Raw genomic sequence first — 24,176 nt, forward strand, 5'->3', positions numbered from 1 at the left:
ATAACATGAATAAATCTTGAAAAGATTAAGCTAACTGAAAAAAGCTAGTCACAAAAGGACAAATATTATAAGATTCCACTAGGCAAATTCATTGAGACAGAAAGTAGAATGGTGATTACCAAAGTGCTAAGGGGAGAGGGGTTACTGTTTAATGGGTATAGAGTTCTGTCTGAGATGATGAGAAGTTCTGGAAATGGACAGTGGTGATGCTTTGCATGTCTCTGTGAATATACGAAATCATAATGAGTTGTTTACTTTACCAACAGAGCCCCCAAAGCAATGAAGCAAAAACCAGCATGAATGAAAGCAGAAATAAATGATCCAATAACAACAGTTAGGGATATCCCAACCTGCAATCTCACACTCTCAACAACTAATACAACAATTAGAAAGAAAATATGCAAGAATACAGAAGACTTGAGCAACAACACTATCAACCAACCTGATCTAAATAAAATGCACAGAATTTAGGACACCCTACAGTATCAAAATGTATAGGGTTTTTTTGTTTTGCTTTTTCAAATGCACATGGAATAGTCTCTAAAACAGACCACTGCTGTGCCCGGGGTTGGCAAATCTTTCTTGTCCACCAAATCCAGGAACATACAAAAAGGATTAAATACATGACCAAGTGGGATGCAAATATTTTAGGTTTCGTAAGTCAAATACTATCTTTGTCACATATTCTTCTTCTTTAACAACTCTTTAATAATCTAAAAATCATTCTTAGATCACAGGCTACACAAAACATACATAAAACAATTCTCAATAAATTTTAAAAAGAACTGGAATCATACAAAGTATGTTCAATGCTTTGTAATCCACATGGAATCTGATTAGGAATCAACAGAAAAAATGGGGAAATCCCAAAATATATGGAAACTGATTAATGTGTTACTAAATAATCTAAGGGTCAAAGTAAAACATCACAAGGGAACTTGAAAAAAATTTTGAACTAAATAAGCATAAAAACAAAACATACCAAAATTATGGGATGCAACTAAAGGAGTGGTCTTGAACTCCTATGCTAAAAATGTAGAAACACTGAAACCAATAACCAAAGATTTCATCTTAAGAAACTATAAAAAAAAAAAAAGCAAACTAAAAGTAGAGTAAGCAGAATAAAGAAAATAATAGCAAATGAATTTGGAAATCAATGAAAAAAAGAAACCTGGTTCTTTCAAAAGATCAACAAAATTAACAATCCCTTAGCTAAACCAACCAAGACACAAAATACCAAAACCAGGAATGAAGACATCACCACTAACCCCTAAGGAAATTATAACTATTATAAAATATATTATGAAAAACTTTATGCCAACAAATTAGACAATTTAGACAAAATGGAAAAACTCCTAGCAAGACACAAATTATCAAAGCTAACTCAAGAAAAAGCAGAGACTCTGAATAGACTGATCCAATTAAGGAAATTGAATCAGTAATTAAAAATTTCCCCATAAAGAAAAGTCTAAACCCAAATAGCTTCACTGGTAAATTCTATCAAATATTTAAAAAAGAAATAATACAAATAAGCCCTTCCAAAAACACAAGGGAACACTTCCCAACTCATTCCATGAGATCATTATTACCCTGACACCAATGCTAAATAAAGACATCACAATCCCTGCCTCACGAATATACAAGCAAAAATATTCAACAAAATATCAGTAAATCTAATCTAGAAATGTATTAAAAAGAATTATACACCAAGACCACATGAGAATATCCCAGGAATAAAAGCCTGGTTTCATATCAGAAAATAAGTTCATGTAATATACATCAAATAGAAAAAAGAAAGAAACCTCATCTGATCATCTCAACAGATGCAGAAAAAGCTTCTGACAAAATCCGACATCCACTCATGGTAAAAATTCTCAGCAAACTAGGAATAGAACTAATAGTTTATGGCTAGCCCCTCCAGAATGATGGTAAACAGAAGTAGTGAGAACAGGCATTCTTCTCTTGTTTCCAATAGTAATTCAGTCTTTTCCATTAAGGACGATGATAGCTATAGGTTTTTCATACATGCCCTCTAATAATGAGAGAGAGAGAGAAAAAAAAAATTAAAGGCATCCAGATTCGATAGCAGGGAGAAAAATATGCTATTTGTCACTGACACATTCTTATATTTAGAAGGTCCTACGGAATCCAGATAGATAAGCACACACACACACAAAAATCCCTACCAGAATTTATAAATGAATTCAGCAAGGCTGCAGATTACAAGATTAATACAAGAAAAACCAATTGTATTTCAATATATTTAATTAAGAAGAAACCAAATTCCATTCACTTCAGAATATATCTATAAAGAGATGCTAAAGTAAAAAAATTTATCTTGAACACTGGAAGATCTAAATAAATGACAAGACATACCAAATCTATGCACTGGAAGATGATGGAAAACCTCCCCCACTGATTTAGATTCAACGTGATCTCTATCACAATCCAAGGAGGGGATTTTTGGGGAGGCAGAAATTAACAAACCGGTACTAAAATAATAGGCAAATGCAAAGAATGCAGAACGGCTAAACAATTTTGAAGAAGAACAAAGTTGGAGGATTAACACTTTTTGTTTTCAAAACTTACTATGAAGCTTTAGTATGTATTTTAAGACTATGAAGTACAGACATAAAAATCAATGAATAAATTGAGTCCTGTAATAAACTCTTACATTTATTCCACTGATTTCGGAAAAACATGCTAAGGCAATTCAGTGGAGAAATGGTAGATACCCTTTTCCACAAAACAGTGCTAGAACCAAATGGATGTCTACATCCACAAAGATGAATTGAGATCTCTACCATACAGAAAGCTTAACTCAAAATAAATCACAGACCTAAATGTAAAAGCTAAGGCTACAGAACTTCTATAAGACAAAACAAAATTTTCATGACTTTGGGATAGACAAAGATTTCCCAGATGCACACCAAAAACATGAACAAGGGAAGAAAGAAGTGATAAACTAGACTCCGTCAAAATTTAAAACTTTCAGCTCTTTCTGCCATCTTACAGCCTACAGAGGCCTGCTGGGAACAGAACTCCTAAACTGACAAATATGTCTGGAAGGCTATGGTCCAGAGACATTTTTGCTAGCTGTAAGTGAGGTATTCTGAACTAGAAGGAGTGCACAGCTCTTCTTAAAATTGAAGGTGTTTATGCTCAAAATGAAATTGAACTCTTATGGAGGCAAGAGATGTGCTTCTGTGTACAAATCAAAGAACAACACAGTGACTCCTGGTGGCAATCTGTACAAAATCAGAGTAATCTGGGGAAAAGTAACTCGTGCTCATGGAAACAGTAGCCTTGTTTGTGCCAAATTCCCTAGCAACCTTCCTGCTAAAGTCATCTGCCACAGAATCCATGTGATATTGTACCCGTCAAGGATTTCAACTTACTGAAGAGAAAATAAAATTGTGCCCAAAAAAAAGGTTGAAAACTTTTGTGTTTCAAAAGACATTAAGAAAATGCAACAACAATCCAGAGTAAACAAAAATATCTGCAAACCATACATCTAATGAAGGACTTCTAACCAGAATATATAAAAGAACTCTCACATCTCAAAAGTAAAACAACCCAATTAAAACTGGGCAAGAGATTTAAATATGTCATGAAAAAAAAGATACATGAACAGCTAATAAGTACATAAAAAATGCTCATCATCATCACTGATTACAGAAATGATGGAAAATTAAATGCAAATTAAACAGAAGCACACATTAAAACCACAATGAAACACTACCTCATACCCACTAAAATGGGTACATCCAAAATACTGACAGTAACAAGAATCAAGAGCATGTGGAGATGGAGTGTCTGGGTGCTAAGTTGGTTAAGCATCTGCCTTCAGCTCAGGTCATGACTCCAGGGTCCTGGGATGGAGCACCTCATTGGACTCCTTCTCCCTCTGCTGCTCCTCCTGCTTGTGCTTTCTCTTTCTCAAATAAATAAACTAATCTTTAAAAAATAATTAAGAGCATGTGGAGAAACTGGAACCCTCATATGTTAGTGGTAAGAATATAAAACAGCACTGCTATTTTGGAGAAATTTGGCAGTTTTTCTTAAATAGTTAAATTCACCATATTGACTTAGAAATTCCAGCCTTAGGTATTTTCCCAAGAAAAATAAAAACAAAACCCACACAAAAACTTATATGCAAATGTTCCTTAGAGTAGTAGTCATACTAGCCAAAAACTAGAAATAATTCAAATGTCCACCAACTGGTGAACAGCTAAAAAAATATGGTACATCCATACAATGGAAAACAGTTCAGCAATAAAAAGGAAAAAACTACCGATACATGTTTCAACATGAAAGAACCTTGAAAACATTACGCTAAGTGAAAGAAGCCAGATGCAAACAACTATACATTATGCGATTCTACTTCCATGAAATATTTTAAAAAGGTAAATCTATATACACAGACAACAGATTAGAGGCTGTCTGGAGCTGAGGACAGGAGCAAGGATAGACTGAAAATGCGTACAAGGTTATCTTTTTAAAGGATTATGAAAATGTTCTAAGACTAGATTGTGGTGATGGTACAAAACGTTATACATTTACTACAAGTCACTGAATCATATACATGGATAAATGTTATGGTTTATAAACAATACTTCATAAAGTTTTTAAAAAGTGGTAAGAAGTTAAAAACAAAATAGCAGTAACAACAAATTATGATGAAAATTTCTCTTACCTCTGCTGGATATACTGGGCATAATCTGAGGAATCATATTATTGCTTGTATCCATTGGCTGGGAATTATCTTGACCCATTTGATCATCTGGTGGCATATAGGCAGGAGGAGGAGTATCAGCTAAGAAGAAGAATATGAGAAAAGTTAAAGTTCCAAAAGAATTGTTAATACCTTCATCCTGCTTAAATGTATTCTAAAAGCATTAAAAAGTTCCTAAGATTGGGGCGCCTGGATGGCTCAGTGGGTTAAGCCTCTGCCTTTGGCTTGGGTCATGATCTCAGGGTCCTGGGATCAAGTCCCTCCCGCATCTGGCTCTCTCCTTAGCAGAGAGCCTGCTTCCCCCTCTCTCTCTGCCTGCCTCTCTGCCTACTGTGATCTCTGTCAAATAAATAAATAAAATCTTTAAAAAAAAATTTCCTAAGATTAATAACAGGGTTTGTCACTGAACATTATAGTAAAACAAAAATGTACGATGCTACCTGAGGCAAGAGAAAAGGAGAAAAGACAGCACACCTATTAGTTACTGAAAACCTACTAAAGGACCACATATATTCAGTTCAATCCAGGATAGTAGATCAGTGCTGAAATTCACTAAAATAGAATTCAAGGTCAAGAATTTTGTCTTTATGTGCTTAGACCCATGCTGGGAGGAACTGCAACAACTACAGACCAATCTGAAGGACGCAGATTAACCTAGTTTGAGTGTACCTCTACAGAGACACTTTGAAATTACCAAGATCCCATACTGTATGTTGTTAATTAATACCAAAAACTAAAACTATACTCTCCACCTGTATGATCGGACTACCAACATGAACAGCAGGTAGACATTTAATTCTTTTCAATATCCTGAAATGGCTGTAAGGCCTTAGTAAATGATTAGGTAATTCTTAGGACATCTGAATGTGAACTAGACAATCTGAATTCCAGCCCTCGTAGTTAAAAAATCTCTGCAGAAGCTACAGCTCTATTTCTGTCTTTCACTCCAAGGTTTGTACAAAATATATTTTGACAGAGAACTGTAATCAAACTGAATCTAGGGCAAAGTATGAAAATTAGTTCTGGCACAAAAACCCAACAGCACATTAAACAGCTGATACTTAATTCTTCTTAAAAAAATAAAAAACCACATCAACCAATGCAACAAAGAAACCAGAAACAACATACTTATCTATGACTCCACCTGCAACAGTAGGCATTCAATTATTTCTTGACAAAGTGACATAGTGATGCGTCCATATATGACAGGCCATTAACAAAATCTGGGCACTTTATAAAATCTACTTATGAACTTTCCCCGGGCAAACCAGTTTATCAGTTATCTAATTAAAGATAACTGGGGTGCCTTTTTAACTTTCCAAAGTCTATAATCATATGACAACCAGTGAAGTTAAAAAAGCATACAGTTTAATTCACAGACCTGTATCCCTGAAGCGAGTAATACACTATAGTAATACACTATATGTTTACCAAAAAAAAAAAAAAAGCAAAAAGCACAGACTTGAGAGCAGAGAAACCTAGGCCGCAAAGCTCAGCCAAGATACTTAAACTCCTAAAGGGAGTATCAATTTCTTTCTCCACCTGTATGATCGGACTACTATCTCACATGGTTGCTCTGAAGATTAAATTTAATGCAGTATCTTCATCACAGTACCAGTTATACAAAAGGCACTCAATAAATGGTACTTCATATTACAAATTACATGAAAATATTTAAGTCAAACAAGGTTACTTCTTTTGGGGGGGGGTAGAACTTTAATTTTTTTTTTTTTAAAGATTTTATTTATTTATTTGTCAGAGAGAGAGAGAGGGAGAGAGAGCAAGCACAGGCAGACAGAATGGCAGGCAGAGGCAGAGGGAGAAGCAGGCTCCCTGATGAGCAAGGAGCCCGATGTGGGACTCGATCCCAGGACGCTGGGATCATGACCTGAGCCGAAGGCAGCTGCTTAACCAACTGAGCCACCCAGGCGTCCCTAGAACTTTAATTTTTAATGCCTGGAAATACATAATTTGGGTGTTTGGGCCAATAAATGATCCAATGATACCTAAAATACACTTTCAGTTTTCCAGAATACCTACTCCACATAATAGTCATCAAACACAAAGTCTTTTTCTGTCTTCAGGTTTTTGATAACCTGTTAGAACACTGCTTTCACATATATAGACCCCCTATGAAGCCTTTCAAGTTAGCACCATTTGGCTTCACTCTCAGGTTGCAGGGGTAGCCACTTTGCATAGCTAGTTATATATATATATATATACATATGTATATATATATATATATATATATATATATACATATGTATATATATATATTTCTGTAAGTTTACCCATTCATTTCACAAATATTTATTGAAGGTCTGCTATATACCAGGCTCTGATATAGGAACTGGGGATGTAGCAATTTAAAAAAGAAAAAAAAAAGGCTAAAATTCCCTTTTTCATGGAGTTTATAGTCAAGAAAGGGAGAGTAGGAAAGGACAGAATATAAATACAGACGATCTGTTGGGTTGTAATATAGGCTATCAAGAAAAATCAAGCAGTGAGAGAAAGAAGACAGGATGAAAGGAGAATGTGAATTTTTTTATTGTTCTTAAAGGATCATCTCTCCAAAACTCTGCTTTTTTTACAATGTTCAATTTATTTCAACTAAAAAAAAAAAAAAGCAGTTCATCCATTTCTCCTACCTCTTGCCTCTGACAACTACCCAAATGTTCTCAATATCTATGATCTGGGTTTCTTGTTTTTGTTTTTTTTTAGATTCAACATATAAGAAAAATTATATGATATTTGTCTTTTCCTGACTTACTTCATTAGCTTAATACCCTCAAGGTCCAGCCATGTTGTCACTAATGACAAGATTTCATTCTTCTTTATGGCTGAATATACCACAATTTTCTTTATCCATTCATCCATCGATGGACACTTAGGTTGCTTCTGTGTCCTATTATAAATCATGCTGCAATGAACCTGGGACTGCATATGTTCTCAAGTCAGCGTTTTTGTTTCCTTCAGATAAGTAACAAAAAATGGGATTTACTGGATTACATGGCATTTCTATTTTTAATTTTCTGAGGAAATGCCATACTGTTTTCCTTTTCTTTTTAATTTAAATTCAATTAATCAACATATATTATTGGTTCCAGAGGAAGACGTCAGTAATTCATCAGTCCTATATAATCTCCAGTGCTCATTACAGTATGTGCCTTCTTTAAGGTCCATCACCCAGTTACCCCGTTCCGCCACCCCCTCCCCGTCAGCAACCTGCAGTTTGGGAGATTCCATACTGTTTTTCACAGTGGCTGTACCAATCTGCATTCCCACCAACTGCATGAGGTTTTCCTCTTCTCCACATCCTTGCCAAGGCTTTTTATCTCTAGTCTTTCTGATAACAGCTACTCTAATAGGTATAAGGTGATAGATATATACTCATTGTGGTTTCAATTTGTACTTCCCTGATGATTCACGATGCAAAGCACCTTTTCCTGTACCTGTTGATCATGTGTGTCTTCTTGGGAAGAAGGCCTATTCGTGTCCTCTGCCCGTTTTTCAGTTGGAATGTTTTTGTGCTAGTGAGCTGTAGCAGTTACGTATTTCCCATATTATCCCCTCATCAGATATATGATTTTCAAGTATTTTCTCCCATTCAGTAGGTTGCCTTTTCATTTTATTAATGGTTTCCTTTGCAGTGCAGAAATTTTTTTGTTTCATGTAGTCCCATTCGTTTATTTTTTGCTTCTTTTGCTTTTGAGGTCAATTCAAAAAATCAGCACCAAGACCAATGTCAAGGAGCTGCCTGCCTATTTTGTTCTAGGAGTTTTATGATTTTAGGTCTTATGTTCAAGTCTTTAATCTCTTTTGACTTAATTTTGTGTATAGTGTCAAATAGTAGTCCAGCTTCATTCTTTTGCATGTGGCTGTCCAATTTTCCCAACATCATTTACTAAAGACTCTCCTTTCCCCGCTGCATATTCTTAGCTCCCTTGTCATAAATTAACTGTCCACCTAAGTGTGGGTTTATTTCTGGGCTCTCTCTTCTGCTCCACTGACCTACAGGTCTGTTTTAATGCTAATCCCACACTGGTTTAATTATAGTACCTTTGAAACAGTAAGTTAATTATACTTCAATTTTTTAAAAATTTGTTTGAAAAATTACTATAGCTTTGTAATATAGTTTAAAATCAGGCAATGTGATGCCTCCAGCTTGATTCTTCTTTCTTAAGACTGCGCTGGCTATTCTTGAGTCTTTTATGGCTATATATAAATTTTAAGATTGTTTTTTCTATTGCTATGAAAAATATGGCCACTTCCGTTTTTAAAAAACATATGGTACACAGCAAAATAAAATCCAAAACTCTTCTGAAATCACATAATTACCAAAGAACACAGAGTCAAAAATAGCCATCTCTTAGCATGTAACAATTCACCAGAGGACCGGCAGTATAAGAACAACCACTGATTCTCAAGGGTCATCGTTTTAATCAATAAAATAAATTCTTGGGCGCCTGGGTGGCTCAGTGGGTTAAGCTGCTGCCTTTGGCTCAGGTCATGATCTCAGGGTCCTGGGATCGAGTCCCGCATCAGGCTCTCTGCTCAGCGAGAAGTCTGCTTCCCCCTGTCTCTCTCTCTGCCTGCCTCTCCATCTACTTGTGATCTCTCTCTGTCAAATAAATAAATAAAATCTTTAAAAAAAAATAAAATAAATAAAATAAAATAAAATAAATTCTTACCTGGGAGCTGAAATGGACTTCCTGGTCCAGAACTTGCTGGGGAATTGGGATATGTACTGCTAGCAGGAGAAGGGGGATAAGGGCTATTTGGAGATAAGGGGAAAGGAGTGCTGTTGGGCTGGTGGAAAGAATCTGGAAACGTTGCATTTTGTGGCATGTGCGGCTCGTTGTGGCTCAGGTTTCTAAACTGAACCAAAAGGCTGTGTTGTGGATTGAATTCATTGTGACGAGGCACTAATACTGGAGGTAAGACTGAAAGACAAAAATCAAAAGTCATCTGTCAGCAAAGACTAAAGCAAATATCCCAAACATATTAAAGGATAGATAGAAAGGATTCGGTAGAATTGTAAACCTATTAAAACAATTTACTTTCAGGAATGGCTGCTTTGTAGAACCTTGAATGTATATTTACATAATAACTAAACCAAAAGCACTCTAAGGATTTAGGCCTGCATAAAGAGCTCTGGAAAACTGAAAATCCAGGAAAGATACCACTCCTGTTATAGGAGAGAAGGCCTATTTTAAAACAATCCTAACACAAAGAATTTAATGTAATGAGAGTTCAACAGAGTTGAGGACTTCCATCTAGCAATAATCAAAACGTTTTGGAAAAGATTACATCTGATCGGACATTGAAGAACAGGGGGTGCCAGGTGCAGGACAGCAGAGAAGGAGATGGGGAGACTCCAGAAGAGGGATGAGAAAGCATATTAACAGTTGGCCTAAGCACTGAACTGGAGTTGAGATTAGAGTGTGATGCTGAGGTCAGCTATTATGATGCCCCAAAAGCCTCAGTGTTTCCAATTTTGAACATCTCAACTTTCTTAGCTGGAGAGATTTCACATTTTATGTTCTTCAGTCAAGTCTTCCCTAGTGAAAATAGTAACATTTCCTAAGTAGAAGTCTTCCATTCAAAATCACTTTTCTACACATGATCATAAGGAAAACATATCCAACAAAGCCTAAATACTTTAAGAGACCTATTTTTTAAAAGCTTAACTTTATTCAAACACTCACTATCTCTGAAGACCCAAATGGCCAATCACAAAGAAATGTCTGACTACCCACCCCGTAGGAAATCTAAACAAACATGATTTTTTTAAACTCCATGGTATGAGTTCATCTCTTATACAACTTTCCCATATCTGTCAAAGTAATTTTACTTCCAAAAATCTCACTTTGACTCTGACGTCATTCAGCAGCAACAAAATCAATCTGTCTTTAAGTTAACTAGATCATACTTCCCTGCCTGAAGTAGGGATGTACCTGAGGAATGAGAGGCTTTGTAACTCAGTATTCATACTGTTTTTCATCTCTTTTCTTTGTACTAAATCAGTGTTGTAATTATGTGGTTAACATCTGATTACGATTGTTTCGTTCTACTGTGTATTACCAACTGCTGTTCCCTTTACAGAATGATGGGACAGCTGCCACTGGAGAGTAGGGCATTAGACAATAAGAATTTCTATGTTTAGCTGGCCAGCAAGCTGAAAGACTAAGTGAAATAACTAATGAGGAATTCAACCCAGTAAGAATTCTTCTACTTTTTTTTTTCAAGACAGAGCTAAAATCATGGACTTCTCTCTTGTCTATTATCTGTACACATCACTTTTTAAAGACTATTTTCCTCCAAAATACATAGTTTAAAAAGGCAGATGCTACAAGAGATAACAAACACAGCAATTTCTAAGTCTCCTCTCATACAGCTTCCAGAGACAACAAATTTAAACTCTTAGCTACCTCTTCTAACATTTATTTTGTGCACTGCTAAAACAATATGCTTATATTGCTATTATTAATTTGCCAAAACATCATCTGCCGGTCTGCTATTGTGGCAAATGAAGTAGCTTTCTTACATTATTCTACCCCACTCTCATTCCCCTCAATAAAGTTACATTAAAAATGCTGGCTAAATCAACACTTGGTGTTTATTATCTGTACAAATATTATTCATTCCTGAGCCAAGTGTGTGGTATGATTATATTTGTTCTTGAACAGTGCTTTAAGTAAAGCTGATTATTGACTTGTTACTTCATTTGCTTAATCTTAATTACACACCACTAATATTTCCAGAAGTCTAGCAGATATGTTAAATTCCTATCAGTACTATTTTCCAGATGCCACAAATATGTGATCTATTAACTCATTTTTCCCCTGGACTCTTCATCCTTCTACAATCTAGAATGCTAAATCCTTAAGTCTGGAGATCTGGAGATCTCAAGTCCTTAGACTTCCCTTCTCTTTTGTTGGAACCCATTTCCTGGACCTCATGCTCTATTAGTTTCCTAAGAAAGGTAAAAGGAAGGGGACACCTGGTTGGCTCAGATCATTAAGCATCTGCCTTTGGCTCTGGTCATGATCCCGAGGTCCTGGGATGCACCCCCATCGGCTCTCTGCTCAGTAAGAGTCTGCTTCTCCCTCTCCATCTGCCTCTCCCCCTGCTCATTCTCTCTCTCAAATAATTAAGAATTGTTTAAAAAGGTAAAAAGAAGATAAATTTTTTGTCCTTGCATATATGAAAATGTCTTTGTCTGCAGATTCCAGAATAAACAACTTTTTCTCTCTGAATTTTAAGGGCACTGCTTCACTATCTTCTGGAATCCAGAACTGCTCTAAGAAACCCAACATTCTCACTTCCAGTCCTTTCTATATGTCCCATCTTTTCTCTCTGGGAGTTTTCAGAATCTTCTTTTTTAACCATGATATATTAAAATTTCATACATGGGTCTTTAACCCTAACAGCACTATCACTGCCATTCTTTTAGCTAGTCTCCATACCCAGTGTTATTTCCATACCAGGCTTTTATTGTCTCCATGTGAAATCCAGCATGGAAGATAGACTCGAATATGGCCACCATAATTCCTGCCTCTCGGCAGGTACTCACCCTTGCAAAACCCTCTCCCTTTCAAGGTATTATCTCTGAATTGCTGCTCACCAACAGAACATGGCAAAGGTGATAGGATGTTATGTGTGACACAATATAATATAATGCCCTCTCTTCTTACTGTTTTTGAAGAAGTAAGCTGCCATGAATGCGAGCTACCCATGAAAAAGGTGGCAAACAAATGAAGGCAGCCTCTAGTCAACAACCAGCAAGAAGAGTCCAACAGCCCACAAGGAACTGAACCCCATCAATAATCACGTGAGCTGGGAAGCAGATCTTTCCCTAGCTGAGCCGTACACTGAGACCCAATACCTTAAACAGAGCCTAGCAAAGGACTTAAGGTAAACCATGTCTGGACTCCTGTCCTACAGAAACTGTGAGGTAATAAATGTGTATTAAGCCACTTAATCTGTTATGCACCAAAAGATAATTAATGCACCCAACTAGTATCTCAGCTTATATAATTCATTCATTAAAAAATATATTTATTGTGTACCACCTACTAAGTGCCAGGTACTACGACCATTCTAGGCACTGGTGATGCAGTACAGAATGAAACAGAGAAAATTCCTTTTTATTATCAGCCGGTAAATAAAATAAATATCTAACACAGCATCAAGTAGTGATGGTGGTACACGAGTAAGGACTGAACGGAGGGAGAAAATGTATCATGAAAAGATCATGTTCTCTGAGAGTTAAGTAGTAGAAATAGAGAAGGGAAAAAAAGTCTAGATGCAGGAATAGGCCAAGTCCATGGAACAGAGGAAATTTGAAGAGAGGTTACATAGGGTCTTGTAGAAATCTGTTCTAAGTGTGATAAAAGTCTTAAGTGTTTTAAGCAGGCACAGACGTGATTTGGTATTTTTTTTTTAAAAACTGACTTTAGATATACATAGAGGGAATCTCAAGCAGACTCCCCACTGAGCATGGAGCCCAACACAGGGCTCACTTTCACAACTCTGAGATCATGACCTGAGCCAAAACCAAAAGTTGAACATACTGACTGAGCCACCCAGGTGCCCCATGATTTGCTACTTTTTAAAGATCACTTTGGCTGCTGTGCAAAAAACAGAACAGGTTGGGGGAAAGAAGAAAGGCAGAGACCAATTAGGACACTGCTTATGGTAGAAGATGATGATGGTCTGTCCTAGAGTAGTGGTGTTGAGAGATGGTGTAAAAGGGTACATTATTAAGATATATTCTGAAGATACAGCAAATAGCATTTGTTCATAACTTAAATGAAGACTTCAAAGAAGAGGAAAAAAAATGACTTCTAGATAGCAATTACATGAATGCTGGTACCATTTACTTCAACTGGGAAAACTAGAGGTAAAAAGGACTCGGTGGGGGAAAAAATCAAAAGTCCTATTTAGACATATTAAATCTGACATGTTTAGAGACATTCAAGTGGAGATGTCAAGTGGGCAACTGAATACAGAAGCCTAAAACTCAAAGGAGAAGTTCACTCTGGAGTTCAAAACGTGAGAATGAGCTTATGGTTTTATGACACGTGACCACATGAGAGCCCACAGAGGAAAGATATGGACGTAGAAAAGGTCTAGGGACTGAGTCATGTGAAAATAGGAAAATAAGCCAATAACACGACTAAGCAAAAAGAGCCAGTGAAGTAGAACTAAAAGAGTGTCATGTTTCAGAAGCCAATAAAGAGAAAGTTGTGAGTGGGAGAGAAGGAAAGCAAGTGCCTCTGTTGAGGCACTTCTCAAATGAAGCTAAAAAGGCAAGTGAGATGAGGTCTGAGAAAGACCCCTCCAACCAGAAGGCAGTCACCAGTGATCTTGACAAGTTAAATGGTAAGGAAGACAGACTAAGCAGAGGGAGTGTCCAGAAAGAATGGGAATAAAGTAACGTAGAGATTTTAAAAAAAAAAAAAAAAAAAAGGAGACTCCTACAAAAGGACTCAAAGAAACAGTACAGGAGACTAGGGGTGAGGGGATGTGAATGAAGTTGGGACCAAAATTCTTTTTTAACTTCTGTCTAGGATGGGCAGTAGCATGACATGCCTATGTGCTGACAGAAATAGTATAACAGAGAGGGGAAATGTAATCCTGGGGAGAGGGGTGATAACTGTATGAACAAAGTTCTTGAGTAGACAAAAAGGAATGGGATGTAGTACACATATGGACTTGGGTTTTAGAGAAAACAGAGACATGTTGGGGTGCCTGGGTGGCTCAGTGGGTTAAGCCTCTGCCTTCAGCTTAGGTCATGATCTCAGGGTCCTGGGATCGAGCCCCGCATTGGGCTCTCTGCTTAGCGGGGAGCCTGCTTCCCCCTTTCTCTCTCTGCCTGCCTGTCTCCCTATTTGTGATCTCTGTCAAATAAATAAAATCTTAAAAAAAAAAAAAAGAGAGACATGTCATCCACAGGAAAGGCAGGGCATGCAAATCACTGACTCCAACTGATTCATGTACATATGACCAACTGCTTACAGTGAACATGAATTAGAATTAGCTACTTGGGAGCTATTTTATCTATACACAAAAAGCTAAATTCAAAATCCACCATTTCTTCCAAGAGTAAAATCTTTAGGAAAGAAACACAAGGCTAATATGGCCTTTTAATTACTAAATCCACTGAACTATAAATCGGAAAGAGACAAGTTTTCGTAAATGTTCTCAAGGTAAAACCTACCTGGACTCTCCACTCTCTTATAGTGGTATGGGTTGATACAGACTTCTTTCTGCTTAGATCCAAAAGGAAACTCACAAATATCCAATGGCTTTAGCTCATGATGACTCTGCAAATCAGGCCAACGCCAAACACGACAATATATAACATGGGGTAAGCCTTTTCTGTGGGAAACCTGCAGGCGTCCATCTAAAGATCTGGGAATAGTGACACATTTGCTTGGCTGTCCTGGACTGCTCAAGGCTTTCTCCAGTTCTTCCATGGCACCCTTTTTCTTTTTTAGCTTTTTCACCAAAGCGTCAACTGCCTTTTCTGCCCATTTCTCCTCTTCATCACCTTGCTTCCAGCCCAACAATCGCTTTACTGCTGGACTAGTAAAGGAAAACAAGCTGGCCATTGACGTCATTTGATATAAATCTTCGGAGACCTTCCTGCAACTCAAAGTCAGTGGCTACTCAAAGAACAGCTCACAGATGAAAAATCACATAAAGGTTCTAAGCAGAAGTTCCAATTAAAAAGGGAGGAGTGACATTTATCTTCATAAGTGCCATAAGATTCTTTCATTGGTTCAAGTCCTGAAAGAGAAAGAGGGAAAAGGATAAGACCCCTAACTTAAATGCATGTAATTAACATACACCTAAATCAATATAATTAGAAAGTATGTTATTTTTAAATATGAGCAGAAAAGCATTATTACAAAAAACCCAAGTCTAGAAATTTTCCCTTAAGTCCTGTGACCACTCATTTCCTTTCTTCACAACATGAAAAAATAACTCACTGGCAATGCCAAATAATAACCAAAAGCAAAACAGATTGCTCTACCTTCTCTCCTATATATTTTCCAAACAAGTAAGCTCTAGACTTTCATTTCCTTTCCTCAGGCCAATAAGCCCCCATACACCCTTCTAAGGTCTGATTCTGAAGTACTTCCCTTCACTGAAACCCATGTCATGCCATGTCAATTTTGAACACATTATGTCCTAATGTCTACAAGTCTTCAGAGAAATCTCTTTCCTAAGGTCATTATTGTTCGTAAAGTGTTTCATAGACTTATATAAGGTTTGGGAAAAAGCTATTGTCCTATTTAAGTCACATTATTAGATGGAAATTTTATCAAATTTTATATTAGATTTTTTAATGAGATAACAAATCCTCAGATAAATCGTAACACACATAACTGCCAGAAAAATGCAAAGTATCTATTTTTAAAACTAAAAACGCTGAATAGATGTAAAGAGAATAAATTCAAAGTTTAACCCAGAAGAGCACAGTTTATAATTATGTGATTCCTAGTGCCTTCTGTGATATTTTAGGCATGCTAAGTTAAAGAACCTGCTCTAGGCAGACTGCCCCGCTGTACCTTTACGAAGCTCTTGGAGATGATGACAAGAGGAAGTGATGTGCAGCGGCACTGCACCGATAAGAATGGGTACAATTCCCTGTGGTCACTACACAGCCAACTACAGACAATGAGTAGCTAGTGAAACAGCAGGAGTAATGTTTGGAAAAAGGATGTCAGTAACAAATTGGAAGCCAAGAGGCTCCTTTTCTTGTGCCTAAAATTGGAAATAATGCTGCAGCTCTGTCTTTGACAATATCTACCAAACTCTGGCATGAAGACCATTCTGGATTGGGACCCATCTTCCCAGAAAAGAATACATGTGTTCAGTAAAACCCAGGCAAACATAAATTAAAATAAAACTGAGTTGAATTCAACAAATAATATCTAATTGCTTGCTATGTGCCATACACTGTGAACTGTCATGATGGTGCTTAAAAAAGAAAGAAAAAGATACACCAAATTATGTTTCATCTTAAGAGCCAACTGACTCATTCATTCAGCATACACTTACTGAGATGTAGTAAGTGCCAAGATGATCAACCAGCACTGGCTATCCAGACTGCCATGAACCATGATGAGAACCTAGAACAATGGGTGCAAAGGTGCACAAAGGTAAAGTAAATACCCCTCCTGTGTGGATGGACTTCCCAACCCTACATGGGGTAATTTTTGCCGGGTAGGCAAAACTGACCATATTAAACTAAAGAAATATAAGGAAAGACGAAAAGTGTCAGTAACAGGTCACAGACTGTGAAGTGTTATGTGCTAAGACAGCTGAGCTCAGCTGTAGCTACATCAAGAATACAGGATAAAAGCCATCTGGACCAGAGAGTAAAGGTAATAGAGTAAGCCAAAGTATCACTGGCTTGTCTAAAACAAGAGAAACTTCAAAGGCATAGGGACACAAACAACAACAAAAAAATCTGTGGGCAAACATGACTAGAGCATTTCCTAAAGTAGACAACAGATAGGTCTGGCTAAATGAGATCTTAACCAGCAACACCAGAACATAATGGAGACCAGACAGGGTAGTGCATGTGTGTGGGGAGAGAATATATTAACAATGTAGAGATTAAGTTGATGAAAGGGACAAGAGGAGAAAAGCTTGAAGACCAGATTAACATACTGTAGTTAACCACTAGAAGGTGCTTAATAAATTTTAACTACTAATCTTACTATCATCGTCATCACCATCATCAAATACTAACCATATTATGTATTAACCGAAAAAAAAAAAAAAGGAAAAGTTACTTCTGCGTGTACACATAGAACAAGGACTAGAAGGCTACATACTAAATTCATCATTGCAGTTACCTTTGGGGAGAGGCATGGAATGGGGGAAGGGCAAGAGAGAGAAAGGGGTCCTTGTGATTCGTTTTATGTATTTCTGTATCGTTTAAAGCTTTACACAAAGGGAATCTATTAACACATTACTTGCATAATACTAAAATAAAAATAGTAAATGATCTAAAACAAATTGTTGTGAAGAAAACAGAGTTACAAGTGCCAGTACAATGGGAGGTAAAACTAATGCACGCTTTATTAGAGGTCAGACAGGTGGTTTCCCTTTGAAAGGAAGGGTGTTAACTAGAAGAAAATCTGAGTTCTGGCCATCCTGGTGAAGTTCTGGTTCTCCTATGGGTGATTATATGGGAGAGCTCAGTTTGTGAGAATCCAGCTAGTGGGATACTTAAGATGTGTATCACTTCTGTATGATTTTTAAAAATTTTCTGGACATACAAAAAAGTATAGAGTGCCAGTTTCTCATTTTTCTCCCCATCATCAATCAATTTCACTTCTCATAGGTAATCCTTTTGTATCTGTCTTTCATGCCCTTACAGAGAAATTTAACACAAACAAATATAAATATATACAGAAAATCTTTTTTTACATAGTGGTAGTCTAAAAAGAAACAGGTACAGAGAAACATATGAACAATGTATGTTCAAGATCTTCCCATTCCAATATAGAAAGTGCTTCCACATTCTTTTCTACTACACAGAATTCTAGTATAAAAGTAATCTTATAAGTATGTCAAACTATGTCATTCCTCTGCTCAAAGATTTTTCAGTGGCTTGCCATTACACTTGGTATCCAAACTCCTTAACATCACTTTATAGGGCCTACATGATCTGGCCTTTAGCCTTTCCTCCAAGTCATTTTGTACATTCTCCTACCTAACTTTGCACTTAACCATTCGTTTCCATTTCTCAAGTGCTACAAAGTTATTTCTACCTTAAGGCCTTTGCTCTTGATATTTCCTTCCTTGGAATTCTCCCTGATCTTATTTAACATGCTTACTCTTTCAATTAATTCAGCTGTTCAAATGTCACTTCTTGAAAAAGGACTTCCCTGGCCACTTTTTCTAAAATAGCATATATCACACTCCTATATCATTCTCTACTTCCTGACCGTGCTCACTTTTCATGGTATTTCCTAACCTAATCAACATATTAATTTTATTTACTTAGTATATGTCATCCTTACTGAAATGTTAGTAGGCAGGTAGCTTCATATTCCTTATCCATCATCAAATTCCCCTAGACTGAGAATAGTGCCTATTTATTAAATGAATGAGCAAGCAAGTAGTGAGTGAGTGAGCTAAAGAAAAGCAACTTGGAAAAATATACATTTCTTTACCAGAGCAACCGTGTGAAGGTTAAAACAAAACACAGTATTTATGGATATGGACAGATATGGTAAGAGAAAAAAAGCATGGATAAAAATGATACACACCAGTCTCAGGACAATGAGTACAGGTTGCCACTGCTAAAAGGAAAAAAGGACAAAGAATGGAAAAGCTTCAGCTGTTTTAAAACCAGATTAAAAAACAGTTTGGCAAGTCATGAGATGTTATATTCTCTCTTCTTCTCTATGTTAAAATATTTCATAACTCAAAATATTCACAATTTCTAAATTTTTATAAAGTAGTGTGATAAAAAACAGAAAATTATCAGATTCTGTCCCCGACAAGATATAAGACCATGACCGGGTATCACTCTTTGTAATTCTACTAATTCTTCTGTAAAATGGGATGATGGTTCCTAAGTGACTGAAATGTTCAAGTAATAAAATATGTAGGGTCGCCTGCTTTCACAGCTCAGGTCATGATCTCAGGGTCATGGGATGGGGTCATGGGATGGAGACCCATGTCGGGCTCCATGCTCAGCTTAAGATTCTCTCTCCCTCTGCCCCACCAACATTGCACACATGCACATCCTCTCTAAAATAAATAAAATCTTTTAAAAAATAATAAAATATGTGTGCACATATGTATAAACACAAACACAACAGATGCACTAAAAAGTGTCCTTCAAACATGAATTATGATCATGAGTTTTCAAAGGAAGAATCAAGACTCAAAAAAATGGCTGGATCTGGGGCACCTGGGTGGGTTAAGCATCCAACTCTTCTTTTTGGCTCAAGTCCTCATCTCAGGATTATGAAATCAAGGCCCGTGTTGGGCTCCGTGTTGGGCTCCATGCTGGGCATGGAGCCGGTTTAACATTCTCTCTTTCTCTCCCACTCCCTGACCCTCCCCACTCCCTCTCTTTAAAAAAAAAAAAAAAAAAAAAAAGGGCTGGATCTAGTACCAACCTAATATACCCACCACTTTATACACTTTATACACCAGACCAAATTCCTATACTTTTGCCCATCTGGGTTTTCCAAGAGAAATCTCACTCATCCTTAATAATGAGCCCAGGGCCACCCCCTCTGGTGAAAAATTCCTTTACCACCCAATTCTAAAGAGGCTATTGAATATCATAAAAATTAATAGGACAGTGATAAGAACAGATCTTAACTTTCCAGATAGAATACAAAATCCTTCCAGGAGGAAGTCTTCAGCACCTGGCACTATTCCATGCATCATACAACATATTAAAGGAACATTTAATGAACGGTCATTGATTTTTCTATCAACTGTACCTTGAAATTAACAAAAACTTCAAATTTTAACCCAGGTGACTAAGATAATGATAACTCCATTAGCAGAATTAAGGACACTCAGAAAGTAGTTTAGTCAGTAGAGAAAATGGTTAACTCTACTGGAAAAGGGTCACGAGTAGACATATAGGTTTGGCAAGGAAAAAGATGAGATTTAAGATTTTGCATTTACAAACATCTGAAACAGTAATAAAAAACAGGTTTTCAATAGAAAGAAAAGGGCAGCATGTTAACACCTGCATATTAGAGAACACTGACTGGTAGGGAAGAGAAAAAAAGTTACCAATAAAGTATCATTAAAAGGAGGAGCTTAGAATTAGATACAATAGTATTGCAGAGTATCATACACAAGGCAGAGTTTAAAAAAAAAAAAATGAGAACAAGAGAAGAAAAGCTTGAAGACCAGGTAACATATTGTAGTTAACCACTAGAAGGTGCTTAATAAATTTTAACTACTAATCTTACTATCATCATCATCACCATCATCAAATACTAACCATATTATGTATTAACTGAAAGGAAAAAAAAGGAAAAGTTACTTCTGCATGTACACATAGAACAAGGACTAGAAGGCTACATACTAAATTCATCATTGCAGTTACCTTTGGGGAGAGGCATGGAATGGGGGAAGGGCAAGAGAGAGAATGACTGGTAAATGAGGATGTCATTAGCTCAACTTCAAGACCGGTTTCAGAAAAACAGATGGGTGTCAGATTCCAAAAACCTAAGACTCAATATTAGTGTTTTCTTAAAACTAGCACTGGGAAAGGAGTAGGCACAAACCAGGTACTCAAATCTTTAAATATTAAGTGATTAAAAATTTTAGAAACGTCTCACACGGTGTTCTTTCCAAAAAGATTTTGTAACTTTGCAAACTGTGTGAGTGGTATGAGCAAGTAATCCAAGTACTCATTATCTAAGTCTCACAAAGTTAAAAAGAGGGGGCAACTGGGTGGCTCAGTGGGTCAAAGCCTCTGCCTTCTGCTCAGGTCATGATCCCAGGCTCCAGGGTCCTGGGATTGAGTCCCGCACTGGGCTCTCTGCTCAGCGAGGAGCCTGCTTCCTCCTCTCTCTGCCTGCCTCTCCGCCTACTTGTGATCTCTGTCTGTCAAATAAATAAAATCTTTAAAAAAAAAAAAAAAGAGGAACAAAATTCATCATAAAAATTTACTGATGAATAAGCAAAAGAACTGATCAGGCATTTCATGTGAGAAAATACTACAGTGGCCATTAGATGGTAAAATAGGCCCAACATTATTAGTTATCAGAAAAAAAAATTTTTTAAGAAAAAAATTTTAAAGAAAACAGTGAAATATCACTCTATGTTACACATAAATCTCTATGACCCAGCAATTATATCCAACAAAAACAGGTGCTATTGTCATCAAAAGACAAGTACATGCTCAAAGCAACTTTATTTTTACTTTTATTTGCCCCAAATTTGAAATAACCCAAATATCCATCAACAGTGGAGTGGGACAATAAATCATAGTAATAACTTCAAGGAATAGACTACTTCGCAGCAATGTCAAAGAACAAACTAACATATGAGAAACACGGATGAATCGCACAGACATGCTATACAGAGATATAATTATACAGAAATCAGATATAAAAGATTACACAGTATATCATTCCTTCTCAAAAACAGGCAAAACTGGGGCGCCTGGGTGGCTCAGTGGGTTAAAGCCTCTACTTTCGGCTCAGGTCATGATCCCAGGGTGCTGGGATCGAGCCCCACATCGGGCTCTCTGCTCAGTGGGGAGCCTGCTTCCTCCTCTCTCTCTCTCTCTGCCTGCCTCTCTGCCTACTTGTGATCTCTCTCTCTGTCAAAAAAAAAAAAAAAAAAAAAAAACAGGCAAAACTAACCTACGTCATCAAAGACAATAAGGTTACTAAGTGGGGACAAGAGAGCCTTGTGGGGAGAAAGAACTATTCTACAACTTGATTTGGGTGATGATGACACAGATGTACACCTAAGTAAAAGTTCACTGAGCTATACACCTTAAGATTTATAAAAGTCTTCAAAAAACTTGTTAGCGGGGACGCCTGGGTGGCTCAGTTGGTTAAGCAGCTGCCTTCGGCTCGGGTCATGATCCCAGCGTCCTGGGATCGAGTCCCACATCAGGCTCCTTGCTCGGCAGGGAGCCTGCTTCTCCCTTTGCCTTTGCCTGCCACTCGGTCTGCCTGTGCTTGCTCTCTCGCTCTCGCTCTCTCTCTCTCTCGCTGACAAATAAATAAATAAATAAATAAAATCTTAAAAAAAAAAATTGTTAGCGAACTGATCACTTAAAAACTGGTTCCCATTCACTACCATCTCTTTCACCATAATGACTTAAAAACCAACAGTGAAAGTGCAAAGTTTGCAAAATACAGTAAGATTTCACAAAGTTTATTCAAATAGTGCCCAACAATGTAGGAGCTGGGATTTAATTTTGCCCTACCAGCCCCCCAAGCAAGTAAGTTAATTTGTTAACTGTTCTGTGGATGCTGACAAAGGCCACAAGACTCCTAAGCCAGAGACAAAGGACTTTATCACTCATGGCACAGCAAGCAGCATAAGCCTCAGATTTGCAGTTCCCTTTGCCTCCAAGAGACCCACAGGCATGGGAGTGATGAAATATGGCCAAGATGGACGGTACTCCTACAGTGAGTTTGCACTGATGAGGAACAATGAATTTGGGGAATTCAACCCTTTTACAGTTACATTAAGCAGGCCTCTCTTTGTGGAAAGAGAGTACCTTCACTCTCAAAGGATTAACCTTGGTCTTTAGTAAAATCAAGGTTTATTTTTTATGGATATATTTGTAAAAAAAATAAAAATGATCTTTATGTTAGTAGCACAAATGACAAACACAAAGGATGCCCTATCATGCTATTAAATTATTGTGAGAAAAATTACACCTATTGGGGCGCCTGGGTGGTTCAGTGAGTTCGGCTCAGGTCATGATCTCAGGGTCCTGAGATCAAGCCCTGTGTCAGCATCTGCACGGTGCGTGAAGCCTGCCTGCTTAGGACTGACTCTCTCCCTCTGTCCACCGCCCCCCTACTGCCTCCACCTCCAGTTCATGCACTCTCCTTAAAAAAAAATTTTTTAAATAAGCCTATCCATCAAACTTGATTCATTCTTTGTTCATTTTAAGAATACATGTTTACAATTATAACCTAATGTTTTTCTAAAATTTTAATTTTTGAAGATAAAATCCCAATCAGACCTGTAATTTACAATTAAGTTTAAAATACGGATCAAATTTTAAGTGGTTTCCTTTTTTAAAAGGTTTTATTTATTTATTTGAGAGAGAGAGAGGAGAGTGAGCCTATGAGAGAGAGACAGAGAGAACCAGTGGGAGGAGAGGCAAGGGGAGAGGGAGAAGCAGGCTCCACTGAACAGAGAGCCCGACGAGGGACTTGATCCCAGGATCCTGTGACCATGACCTTAGCAAAAGGCATCTGCTTACCCAAGCCACTCAGATGCCCCTAAATGGTTTCGGTTTTGTGTGTGTGTGTGTGTTTTTAAGATTTTATTTATTTATTTGAGAGAGAGCATGCGAGAGAAAGAGAGCACAAGCAGGGAGAGAGGCAGAGGGAGAAGGAGAAGCAGACTCCCCGCCGAGCAGGGAGCCCAGGGAGCCAGATGTGGGGCTCAATCCCAGGACCCTGGGATCATGACCTGAGCCGAAGGCAGACACTTAACTGACTGAGCCACCCTGGTGCCCCATAAATGGTTTCATTTTAAATAGGCTTTTTAAGAACCAATTATTCAGGAAAACTTACATGTGGCATGAGCTGCTCTTGATGAATTAAATTACCCTTATGAACCTCTCCTCCACTGTGGTATGCTGGAACAGGGGACATGGTCTGCATTGTTACCAACTAAACAGACAAAAACCACATCAATGATCTTGAAAAGTTACTTACAGAGATAGACT

At 37.4% G+C, this 24,176-nt stretch overlaps 1 protein-coding gene and 1 pseudogene across 2 annotated transcripts in view; one reads left to right on the plus strand and one right to left on the minus strand.

The window, feature by feature from the left end:
- LOC111141014 (SMAD family member 5) overlaps positions 1-24,176 on the minus strand; it is a 55,643-nt gene that overhangs the window by 17,048 nt on the left and 14,419 nt on the right. The window contains exons 2-4 of one of the 2 annotated variants that reach the window (XM_022493329.1): positions 14,961-15,532; positions 9,427-9,678; positions 4,697-4,816 (exon numbers count right to left, since the gene is read on the minus strand). In XM_022493329.1, the coding sequence (XP_022349037.1) occupies positions 4,697-4,816; positions 9,427-9,678; positions 14,961-15,363 (775 nt within the window). In that variant the 5' untranslated portion in view covers positions 15,364-15,532. Of the gene's footprint in view, positions 1-4,696; positions 4,817-9,426; positions 9,679-14,960; positions 15,533-24,176 lie in introns of those variants that run through there. The other variant, XM_022493330.1, reaches the window with a different exon arrangement.
- On the plus strand, positions 3,059-3,401 carry LOC111141035 (annotated as a pseudogene).

Source organism: Enhydra lutris, unplaced genomic scaffold, assembly GCF_002288905.1.
Source record: "Enhydra lutris kenyoni isolate GAN:26980312 unplaced genomic scaffold, ASM228890v2 scaffoldscaffold5, whole genome shotgun sequence".
In the NCBI taxonomy this organism is placed as follows: domain Eukaryota; kingdom Metazoa; phylum Chordata; class Mammalia; order Carnivora; family Mustelidae; genus Enhydra; species Enhydra lutris.